General features: G+C 36.1%; 1 protein-coding gene across 2 annotated transcripts in view; it reads left to right on the forward strand.

Annotated features, from left to right (window-relative positions):
* The window catches only part of bnc1 (basonuclin zinc finger protein 1), a 37,915-nt gene that overhangs the window by 495 nt on the left and 24,919 nt on the right, over positions 1-12,501 (forward strand). Inside the window, exons 1-2 of one of the 2 annotated variants that reach the window (XM_077564769.1) lie at positions 6,068-6,129; positions 9,334-9,436. In XM_077564769.1, the coding sequence (XP_077420895.1) occupies positions 6,106-6,129; positions 9,334-9,436 (127 nt within the window). In that variant the 5' untranslated portion in view covers positions 6,068-6,105. Of the gene's footprint in view, positions 1-6,067; positions 6,130-9,333; positions 9,437-12,501 lie in introns of those variants that run through there. The other variant, XM_077564770.1, reaches the window with a different exon arrangement.

The following is a 12,501-nucleotide window of genomic DNA, read 5'->3' on the forward strand; positions in this document are numbered from 1 at the left end:
GTTTATACTTCAAAAAAATCAGTTTTGTTTGAATTGAATATGTCAGGCATGAACAATTTACCTACTACACATCAAATTATGATGTTATATGTAACAAAATATCATTTTATATAAGCAATTTACCACATGGAAATTTAAATAGCGGGATTTTGATCTGACTTAAAATCACACCGAAAAATAATATTCTTAACTACTAAATCCATTAACTTTCATTTAAAAGGGTCCTGCATTTTTCTAGTAAAATGTTTCTACTAGTACTAGTGTTCTTTGTCATTTGTTATAACAAATGAACATATGAAAATGAAAATAGCATTTTTCATTATATCATTTTTTTTTTGTTACTTGTAGGTTGTGACACTGTCATGATAGAACATATCTAAACACATCAGTCCATTCTCTGTACCGCTTCTCCTCACTCCGGTCACTGGTGTGCTGGAGTCTATCCAAGATGACTTTGGTCAAGAGGTGGGGTAAAGCTTCAACCGGTTGCCAGCCAATTGAAGGGAACATATAAACAAACAACCACTCACACTTAGCACTTAACAGACAATTTAGACTCTTCAATTCACCTGCCATGCATGTTTTAAGAATGTGGGAGAAAACCGGTGTACCTGGAGGAAAGCCACACAAACACAGGGAGAACACACAAAGCCACACAATACAGGCAGGCCGCAGCCCGATTTTGAACCCACGACCTCGGATCTGTGAGGCGGATGTGCTAACCAGTAGTCCACTGTGCCACCTCTTTTAACATATGATATGATAGTATTAAGTCACCTAGGAAAATTGTATTTTATACATACTTAAATGCACTTCTCTTATATGGTATAGCATCATGTTCTGAAGCACAAAGTTATCTAGATACAGCTACTTTGTCCCCAAAAATCTTATCTAGGACAGGAGTATCAGGCGAGTTCAGCCTCCAGGCAGCTGGTCTTGGGGTATAGCCTGCTGGAATGTAATTTAATGACAGCATAATGTTTTGTTGATGTGGTAGTGGTGGTGTGTTGGTGGCAGAAAAACATTGTGCATCAACTTTTGTATGTGAGTGTGAGTGATAGACTTATTATTGGGCCGATATTTGGTATTTTGGCGCATAATGGCATCAGCCTAAAAACAAAACAAACAAACAAACAATCCGATAAGCAAAAAGACTAGGTTACTTTGAGATATTAAGTTAAGTTTAACTTACTAACTTAAGACTTAACTTAATATTAAGTTCTTTGCTGGCACCTCACACTAGTGACCTGCTGTAGAGTAGCTGCGTTGAGGATCTTTTTTTATTTTTATTTTTTTTGTTTAAACAAAGTGAATAATACTGAGTAAGAAGTGAGAGATTTAAGTTCCACTTATATTTACATTTTGAAAATTGTAGAAAACTCTAGTAAGTATTAATTTGTTAAATGGCATTCTCTCAGTTTAGGAGAATAAAAAAAATATATATATATATTTCATTTATGGATTGGATTGGAGTGAAGAAACCTTTTTCCCATGTGCTTACCACAAACAAATATTGGCTCCAAATTATATTATTATTATTATATTTAATTATTATTTTTAATCCAAATAATATGGCTCCAAATTCCTCCAAATATGATGATGATGATGATTATTATTTAAATAATAATAATAATAATAATAATAATAATAATAATTGGAGACAATATTTGTTTGTGGTTAAAGAGAATATCAGCGTCAACATTTTGAATAATGTAAACTATTATTATTATTATTATATGTATTTATTCTTTTTAATAATAACAATAATAATAACAATAATAAAATTATATTATTATATCATTATTATTATTATTATTATTATTATTGACCTCTTTGACTAATAATCAGTTTCGGTATTGGCCCAGAAGAAAACATATCAGTCTATAACTGTTGTGTATAAGCAACACTGAGCATTTGGAGTAGAAAAACACCGTAGTTATTTTATGTTACTAATGTATATGTTTGCTATAGTTTGTAAGCTGTCTTACCGTCTTGCAAAGTTAAGAAGACAAAAAGATGAAATTATATCAATGATATAATATTAAATGTAACGTTTAAATTAAAATTCAGATTTTCTTCTTTTTTTAATTAGTCATTTGCAAAAAATAAAATGCTACAATAAACTAACAATGCTAAGGTTTGGCTGATCCTCATGTGGTGGGTAGTAGATATATCAACATTAGACTATCAATTTGAAATTTTAATCCATGTGTTACTGCACTTTGTGTTCATTTATTGTTTGTAACAGTCTGCTGTTTAGGCTGCCAACTCACTCAGCCTCATTAGGCTTACAATTGTCCATCCGTGGATAGGGGTGGAGCAATGCGTGCGTAGCTGCACCAGACTTTTACCCCTTTATTGTTTCCTTCAGCTATGATGTCACATACACACACGCTCACCCCTTTCACTGCCACCAAAAGGCTTGTGAGGATTTGTCGGCCAGATGTGACAAGATTGTCAAGAGGCAGAGATCGGATCAGAGGATAGCTGGGGGCCAAACTCTCACATGCAGTGTACCAACATCCCCCCAACCGCAAAACCCATCCCACCAGCAACAAACCCCCAACCCCCAACCCATATTCACCCTCAGTCCAACCATCCATATTTGAGGTTAAATAGTTCCAAACAGGGACCCAGACGCACTTCCTTGCCCCTAAGATTCATTATAGCATTTGGCTATTTTGAGTTTTTTGTTGTTGTTTCTTTCCTCCCATTCCTTCAGTCTCTCTCTCTCTCTCATCGATATTTAGGTAAAGAGATTGCATATGTTCTGTTTCGTGCTGTTTCATGTTTGTTTGTTCTGTATTAGCTTGCCCATGATTGAGTTGCTGGATGAAAGTGAAATCATGAGTTTTTGCTTTTGTTACAAATTGCACTTACCTACATTCTTCTGCCGGTTTCAACAAAAAACAAAACAAAAAACACTGTACTGTTGTTTACATTTTTTTATTGTTATTTTTCCCCCTTTAAAAAAAAGGGGAAAAAAGTGGTTTTGTGGCGGTCTATATTGAAGGATTCACTCCAAGCAAGTTGACGATTGTCCAAAAATCTTGATATTTTATGTGAAGCTTGAAAAAAGTAATCATGTGTTACAGTGCTTTTTTATTCAGTGAGGTGGAAATAAATCCAAACCTATTGTTAAATTATTCTGTCATTTTTGTAAAACAACTGTATCATAACCTCACTTTAACTATCACTTGTCCTCATTCTGGTTACGGGTGAGGTGGAGCCTTTTGATTTGAGTGCAGGCGCTATATAAATACAAGCCTTATAAGTTATCTTTATTATCATCACTTTTTATTGTGCATTTGTAAGATTACTAAATTACTGTCACGTACATAGAGTAACTCGAGCAAAACCTTGATTTATTCAGAAGATCAATTTAGATGAGAATTTTAAACAAAAATTGCTGTATATTCATGCCAAGTTTAAGTTTAGCACAAAACGTGGTCTAACTGTACCCATGAGTAGACATCCAATACCCATATCCACCGACCTCAAAATCTGTCTAACCAAATTCACCAAAATCGCATTGCACCACAAATTAGACTTGGTTAAAACATGGGTACAATTTAGTCTATTATCAGCCACCAAATTGCCAGGTGCACCGGGGACTTTTTCTTTTGCTCCCGGTGCGCCTGACAATTTGCCACAATGCCTAGCGTGGTGCTGCGCGGTCTTCCAAATTCTCAAACAGGCAAAATGAGGCTTGGTCGGCATAAAAATCAATATGCGCCAGTTTTTACACTCGAGCGCATGTACGCTGCCAACTATTTCAGAGCCCAAAGCGTCTCCCATGGCTGGGAGCAAATACATATTTGCTCTTTCGCTTACTTGATTGCCTGGTTGTTGGTATTACTTTTTTTTAATTATTACAAATTTTACGTGCCAATAACGGTCAAATTTTGAGTTTTTAGCGTTCCGTGCAAAGTGCAGTTCTCTTTTTGTTCATGTTTCTTGTAGCTCTTGGATCAGAATTTGTTTTTTTGTACCTCCAAATTCTTTCAATGACTATAAAAACTATAGATGGATAGATGTTTAATAATTATTAAAAGTCAGTTAGTTTGGTTATTGTGGGAATGCTGACAACATTCCCACTTATGTTGTTTCTAACCTTTATTATTATTATTATTATTATTATTATTTCAGGTACTTTTTATTCTCCATACTTTTTGCCATGTAAAAACTCCCACATAATACATCTGATTTACACCGTTCAAATTTCAACTTGCTTCAAAGATTTACGCCTTCCTGGGAATATATTGTCTGAGTCCACATTACTTATAGTTTTCGCACAATTTAATGTTAAATATCAACTTTTCCCCATACATTTCCAATGGACTTTGACATTTTTGGCTTGATTAATAAAATCTACACTCTAATGTCAAGTAGATATGAAACAAAACATTACACACTAATAGGTGGGACTGTAATTTAATACTTATTTACTTTTGTCAATTCATAATTTATTAACAGCAGTCAGTGATTTAGTCATGTTTATAACTGGAAAATAAACAGTTCAACATATTTAAAAAAAACTTTGTGAACAAAACTTTTAATTAAAATATAAACTCAGTGCTTAAAAAGCACATATTTTCCCATGTATAAAACAGGGGTCAGCAATGTGTGCCCGCGAGCACTAGGTACCCCTCTACTGACCACATACGTAACCCACAGGCCTGTTCCAAAAATTTGCTCAACAGTGATGGGACATTGTGATTTTCTTGGAATCTTGTAGAAGTGGTCATTCAACACTGTAAACACTGGCAGAGATTTCTAGAAATAAAGTGTTGCATATTGTTATTCGGTTCCGAATTATTGTGAGAAATCATTGACATGATGAATGTCTTAACTGTCTATAAACCATTTGAGCAAATACAGTATGTTATTTCAGAACAATTGGTAGCCTTCCGCATTAATTGATATTCATTTAATAGCACTGTTTCAAAAAGGTTGGTCATCTGCCATAAAGGCAGTCAGTCGATCATTGACTAAAGATTTTAAATCAGCCTGACATTTTGATTTGGTTTACTTATCCAATGATCTGATTAACTTAAATGGCTTCTGAGTTAATGAATTAGAATCCCGTCAATAGAGATAAAATATATTTATATGCATTTAGTCTTTTTTTTTAAACTACATTCAGGCATATATTGAAAAATTATAAAATTGTATTTAAAGACTATTTATTTTGTGGCAGCAATTCTAGCATCAGAGGTTTAGGGGTGCTACAAAGATGTTTAAGGAATGCTACAAAGTGGGGTCCAAAAATGACAGTGATAGGCATAAAAGCCTGAAGTCTGACTACTGCATTGTTTCCTAGTTTGGAAAAAAAAACTACAGCTAACTCCTACCTTGCAAGTAGCAACATGACTATGAAAAAATAATAATCTGATTAGTAATGAAAATAATGTATTGGTGTTGAGTGGTAGAAGGTAATAAATGTTTCACATATCCTGTAGAAAATAAGATACAATTGCAATTTCTCTCGACTAGACAGAGAGTCACACAAGGACTGGATTCAAGGACAATGCTCTACTCGTCCATGCTTGCAAGCAAAAGCAGAGGTGTGAACGTCTCGGACCTCGTACAAATCGGACTTCAACCAAAAATCTGAGTAAAAAATGTCTCGGAGTTTGAACTCATTCTCGGAGGTCGAACACCCAAGCAAACCAAGCTAAGCCGAACGTACCTTGAACGGGTAGCTGAGTGAAGCCGAGTAATGCCGAATGCTCATGTTGCGGTAGTTGAGACGATGCGCTGCTCATTTCCAGTCAGAGTGTTAATACTCTCAAAGGTTTATTTTTCCACGACAATTTTTTTCGCCATGGGCTCAAAGAAAGACAACAGTGCCAGTGACAGCAAAGAAAAATGTACAGTGCTACGAACCACAGTGGATTTAGGAAGATTATCGCGCCGTTGTAACTACCGTAACTACCTCTGTAAATACTGGCACAAAGACCCCCCTTAGCTGTTCAACAACGTGCCTGACGTTAAACAACGCATGCAAGGACCGCTTAGTAGTCTAACAATATGCCCAATGTAAAATACACAAACTCAGCACTGAACTAAAGCAAGCATTAACATAGCATTTTTCATCCACTGATGCCATCACACCACAACAAAAAGGTAAGGTATTTTTTATTGTTTAAATACTGTAAAGGGTGTAAATGTAAAAAACATAAATATAAATTAAAATGGGAATTTTCTGTTTTTGGAGCTTGGGAAGGGACTAACTGCATTTACATTATTTCCTATGGGAAAAAATGTTTTGGAGGTTGAACAATTCGGACTTTGAACACTTCACAGGAACAAATTATGTTCAAACTCCGAGATACCACTGTGTATATATATATATATATATATATATATATATATGTATATATATATACATCCATTTACTTAACCGCTTGTCCTCACAAGGGACACAGGGGCACTGGAGCCTATCCCAGCTGGCTTCGGGCAGTAGGCGGGGTGCAACCTGAACTGGCTGCTATCTATCTATCTATCTATCTATCTATCTATCTATCTATCTATCTATCTATCTATCTATCTATCTATCTATCTATCTATCTATCTATCTATCTATCTATCTATATATGCCGCAAATTACTGTATTACCATCCATCAGTTTTTTTCTATACTGCTTTGTCTTCATGAGGAGCGTGGATGAAAACGAGTCTAGTTTCTCAAATGTGATGCATACAGTAAATGCTAGCAGATTAATAAGCCCCCAAAAGGTATGAGAAGCATTCTATGGAGACAAAGACCATGTTACCATACACGCTCACCCTTTTCACTGCCACCAAAGATGACACTAATTGTTTTCTAATTTCATATATTGAAATGTATTTTTTATTTGGTTTACAGGCAAGATAAATTAAAAATTCAACATGGACGAAAAACAAATTCCATACATAAAACAACCGAAAGGGTGTAGGCAGAAGCAAAAGCTTTTCATTTCTGTTCCTACACCTCTAGCACTTCAAAATACAAGAAATAATCATTAATTCAACAACTGTACACTTTATAAAGCACCAAATCAAAACATGAGTCGCCACAAGGCGCTCCACAGCAAGGTCCAACCTTGCCTTACCTTTGATAACTTGAAAATAAGAGAGCATCAAGAAGTTTAAACATTACAGCAACATTAACTCTCTATTGCTAAGTGTCCTATCATAAGTGCCCTATCATAAAGGGTTTTTAGTGACATTGTGACAGGGCATGCAGTATAAAGACTCATGTTGTTGAGAGTCTTATTTTCTTTGCCAAAAAATACCATTTGTTAAGATTAGTCAATCTACCTGGCATGTACTAGGAGTGCTAAATACTCCTAGCAGGATTTTGTTGACATTTTCAGGGACAAACGTTAATTTTGTAATCTTTGGATCTATGCCATCATTGTGGTGCTATGTGCACTTTTTCCCCGTTACAGAAACAGATTGGGCCTTATTTATTTCCCCTCCCTCCTTCCTCATGTTTTCTATTTGCCATTTAAGAAACTCGGGACGCTAACTAGTGAAGCACCAGGCCTACTGTTCAGTCTCCCTTTGTTGGTCATTGTTGTTTTTCGTATTTCACGGACAAGTTGTTGTTGCTGTGAAGCCGAATTCCTCGTGTTTTTATATACTTGGCCAATAAGTCAGATTCTGCTTTTGTTTGAAAGCAGTACCCAGAGCTGGGCACTTCCGTTAATCGTCAATACCCGCTGATGACGATGCCCCCATTTCAGCGCGTGCTTCTGCATGTTTGGCGAATGCTTTATGATGTGAAGGCTCACAAAACTACACAGAATGAGAAGGGACCGTATGTACTCACCCCAATTGACGGACGTAAATGTGCGTCAGTCGGTGCTCAGTGCGTGTGCTTATCTGATTCTTCGTGTCATTTTACACTTGCTGCAAGGTGGGCATCGTCAAAGATGGGAATTGCTGATTAACAGAAGTGCCCTGCTCTGGCAGTACTTTTCATTCATGTTAAGTTCAGTGACAGTTTAGTTGTTCCATATTAATCCCAAAGGGAATATTTTTTATGTTGCATTGTTGAGCATTTGCCATGTTTTTTTGAGATGTATTGAGTTGTGTTTAAAGGGCCATGTTAGAATTTGTAATATTACCTTCATCATTTGATTTTTCTTTGTAATCAAGAAATAATAATTAATTTCTCTCAGAAATTTAAAAAAAGAAAAATAAATAATACTAAAGAATTAATACACATCGGAAATTTTATTTTTTTTTGGGGGGGGGGGGATCAGGGATTTTATTCTAAAGACATATCACCTAGTTCTACTGTGATCGACTGTGTGAAAAGGGACGATTATTGGTGTTATCGTGCAAATATATCAGTTTCACATTCCCCAATATACTGTACATGGTGTGCCCGAGGAGATAAATCCTAATAATGAAAAAAATCATTTTAGGAGGACACGGTCATGGTGAAAAAAGGCATGAAATTCTGTTTAGGGATGAGTTGTTGTGTATCATCAGTAATACGGTGAATAGGTATGTGAGGAAATGTGAATATTTACATTTATTGTGGTTCTACTGTAAATAGGGTTAGGGGCGACTTTGCTCCTAGTAAAAAAAAATATAAATAAAAAATGAGTGTGGAGCCCTTGTGCCATTTGACCTCCTTCTCTTTTTCATCTTCTTCCCAAGAATTCTAGAAATCAATAACAGAAAAACACTTGAGGCTAGATGCTCACTGAACACTTTGGGCTTCTTTTTCATGCTCAGCGCAAATCTTGTGCGAGACATAGTCTAAATCTGCGAAAAGGTGGCTAGAATGAGTTTTGGTGTGTTTGGCACGACGTTTGGCTCAGTTAAAAACGGGTGTTTTGCGTCATGGTGGGCATGAACACAGCCCACTTGATTTCACCGTCAATCGAAGCGGCTCCTCTAAACGCGGTGCCCAAGAGGTGCACAGTCCTTGATATGACGGGAGAAGAAACTGATGAGACGAGAAGATCTCCACCTTCTCCTGCGGATGATGTGAAGTTGGGGACTTGGAGACGGCTTTAATTCATTTGTGTTTTTGTGTGAATTTGTGCCATTAAATTTTCATATGCGTCGTTCACTCAGTATACGCCAGTTTTACGCTGTAGTTCTAGTGTGTCTGTGTGTGTGTTGAACATTCTGGGGCCCCTGTTAGAAATGTATAGAATACAGCCAGAGGTATATGTGCACCCACAATAGTTTTGGATTAGCCTAATTGGACATTGTAAATTCTTAGAAGATGAGATGAGATAATTGCAGAGTGTTTATACTGTTCTGTTTTTACTATGCACATGACAAATAAAAATCTTGAATCTTAACATTTGTCCATATTTTGCAGGCTATCTGTTGCACTTTGTTGAATTGCAACTGTGACAACTTTAAGCCTGGGAAGCTGAAACGTCGACAGTGTGAAAGCTGCAAGCATGGCTGGGTTGCACATGGTAAGAGCTGAATTGCTTTCTCCAATACAAGGGAAACTCATACAATTGACTTTGTGTTCTACATCTCTGGAATAGGATGAGAGGCGATTCTTAATTGTTTGGGTGTACTTGATCCTGAAAACAAATTATGAAAAGTTTTATGTCGGGGAGATTTGGCAAAGCTGTTAGAAAATTAAGGGAAATTCAGAGAATTCATAGTTTTTTAGCTTTTTTTTTTTTTTTTTTTGGAGATGCTGTGAGGTGTTTTGCCTGCAATATTGGGCCCTGCTGTTGAATTACATTTTAATTATAGTGGAACCTCCAGTTATGAACTTAATTGGTTTATGACCTGTTTATAACCTAATTTAAAGTACCGGTAATGTGTTATATTGAAAGGAATGGAAATACAATTAATCCCAGTCATGCTTTTTTAAACCAAATAAATGTAATGCAATATAGAAATAAATGAAAACACACTATTATAAACATATAATATACTTAAAATAACACGATTAACTATTATTGCTTATTTAGGGAAAAAAGGTGACAAGGACTACAGCTCCTCCTCCACTAAAAAAAAGTATTTTTCCTTAACTTGGGAACATTCTGATTCAAGTGTTTATTATTATTATTATTATTATTATTATTATTATTGTCTCTTTTCTAATTCATGAGTTGATTTTGGCAAACTAATGGTGGGAAACTTGTCATTTTGTTGTTTTCTATCATTTTTATAATTTTCCTTTTTCCTAGGAGCCATTGAGACTGTTGAGAGCTTTATTTAGTTACGTTACAAAAGTCCACCTACCTATGCCGGTGGAACTTCCACCTCATGTTAACAGCTGTAGATGGCTATCTTCACCCGACTACACAAAATTAGGGTTAGGGTTTTGGCAAAATGATTTTCTAACTTCTTTGATGAAAATGAAATCATTTCTTCACTTCTTTCATCACGTCATTCACAAATGCTATTAGATTTGATTGGATGTGGAGGTGGAACTTTTTAATCGTAATTAATCGCATGACTTCAATTGTTAACTCACGATTAATTGCAAATTTCCTATCTGTTCTAAATGTACAATAAAATAGTCTGAGTTTTCATACTTGTTAACATAAAAGTGGAAAAAAATGTTAAACTAATAGAAATATGGCTGCATCTTTTAGTCATTGATACAGCAATTTCATAGTAATTCATAAAATTTAGTTAAAATTACAAAAATGTACTGCACTGTAAAAAAAAAAAAAAAAGGTATGATATTGATTTGTGTTGAGGTCATTTTTCTGCCACTAGATAGCATAATTGCATTTGTTTAATGTAAGCTCAGTGTATTTTTCTTTTCATATTAAAAGCTATCAAATTTTTAACATGAAGTAACTTGCGAAATTCTGCACATTTTTAAAATGGTAAAATACAACTTGACCCCAGTCTGCACAAATATATGTATTATTACTAAATTTATTAGTGTGTTTGCTGTGTCACGGGTGTGCGGGGTTGTGGACATTTGGTTGTGGACCCAAATGCAGAAAGCAGTCAAAAACAAAACAGATTAAAAGAAACAAAGACTCACTTACATAGGCTACGTTCACACTGCAGGGCGTGATGTCCAATTCCTATTTTTTGTTAAATCCGATCTTTTCATGTACTGTTCACATTACAAAAACAAATGTGACATCTAATGTGAACGCAAAGCGTCCGTGATGCGACTCGCATGTGCAAAGAGCACACGTTGAGTGACGTACACCTAAAACAACGTCACGTTGCAGTGTTCACGGAAATAACCCGACCCGCAACGTTTCACCTCCAACCAAGCCGCCGAGGCAAGCAAGTTTTATCACTGTCATATACAAATTTAGCTGCAGATTGGTGGACTGGTGGACTTGTTTCGCAGACGTGTTATGAGTTGGATTCATGTGTTGTCTACATACATTATGCAAATTCAACTGTGCTTACGCCAGCGCTCCTGGTTGGTGGACTGTTTTCACGCTCCCTCCTGGTTGGCTGCTATCCTCGGCTTCCTCGTGTGTCAGTTTTGAATGTGCTATTTACAAAAACAGCAACAAAAATCCATCTTACTTATTTTTTCATCTTGTGTCGCCTGAGTAGCGATGTTGGAAGAGGTCATCTACTGTTACTCAAAACAGCTTTGTATATATTCTCCCTTCCAAGCACTCTCTCCCACCTGCGCAGAGCGCATATCAGGCTTTTGATGACGTATGAATCGTTCACAAAGCAGACGCATCGCATACATATCCAATTTATAGCCACATACGGAAGAGGCCCAAATTGGGTGTGAAAAAATCGGAATTGTAACGTTCACACTGCATGAAAAAATCAGATACTTGTCAAAAATCGGAATTGAGCTGCAGTGTAAATGCAGCCATAGACAGGACTAGAGGACAACCAACCAGTACGATGAGCAAAAGCAAACAAACGATCCAACAAGGAATGAACAGAAACAAGGAACTAAATACAAGCAAGTTAACAAGACAATGCGAAACACCTGGACGCGACACAAGTGGCTGAGGGATCTGATTGGTAGACACTGACAAACAGTTGGACACAAAACCATAACGAGAAAAGACATGAATCCCAAGAAACAAGACATAACATGAAGCAAAACCAAATACAAAACTAAGCAAACACAGATCATGACATGCTGCGTTGTGATTGGAATTCCCCCAGTACAGGCTTTCCAAGTAAGGGGTGGTCATTAATAACGCGTTAAAAAAATTTGTGGCATTAAAGTAACTTTAAATTAACTCAAAATTACGCACTCATTTTGACACAACCAGTTTGTATATTGAAAGTAGTACATAAATAGAGGTAATTTTTCTATGACAACTATGTGTAACTTGAATTGTTTGTAAAAAGTTTGTAACCTGTGGTTCCACCAGTAACAATTGCTCTAAGACTGCAAGGGAAGCTCAGCTTCCCCTAAATGCCCCTCCCCCTAAAAAAATAAAGTGAGGAAATATGCGCTGCTGTGTGTACAATTTATGCGCTATAATACCTTCATCTTTTGTTCAGAATCAGCTACTTATTACAAATAACTGACACAACTTGATTCTAATTAATCCCTGCAGTG

Source organism: Vanacampus margaritifer, chromosome 4 (genome assembly GCF_051991255.1).
Source record: "Vanacampus margaritifer isolate UIUO_Vmar chromosome 4, RoL_Vmar_1.0, whole genome shotgun sequence".
Taxonomy (NCBI): Eukaryota; Metazoa; Chordata; class Actinopteri; order Syngnathiformes; family Syngnathidae; genus Vanacampus; species Vanacampus margaritifer.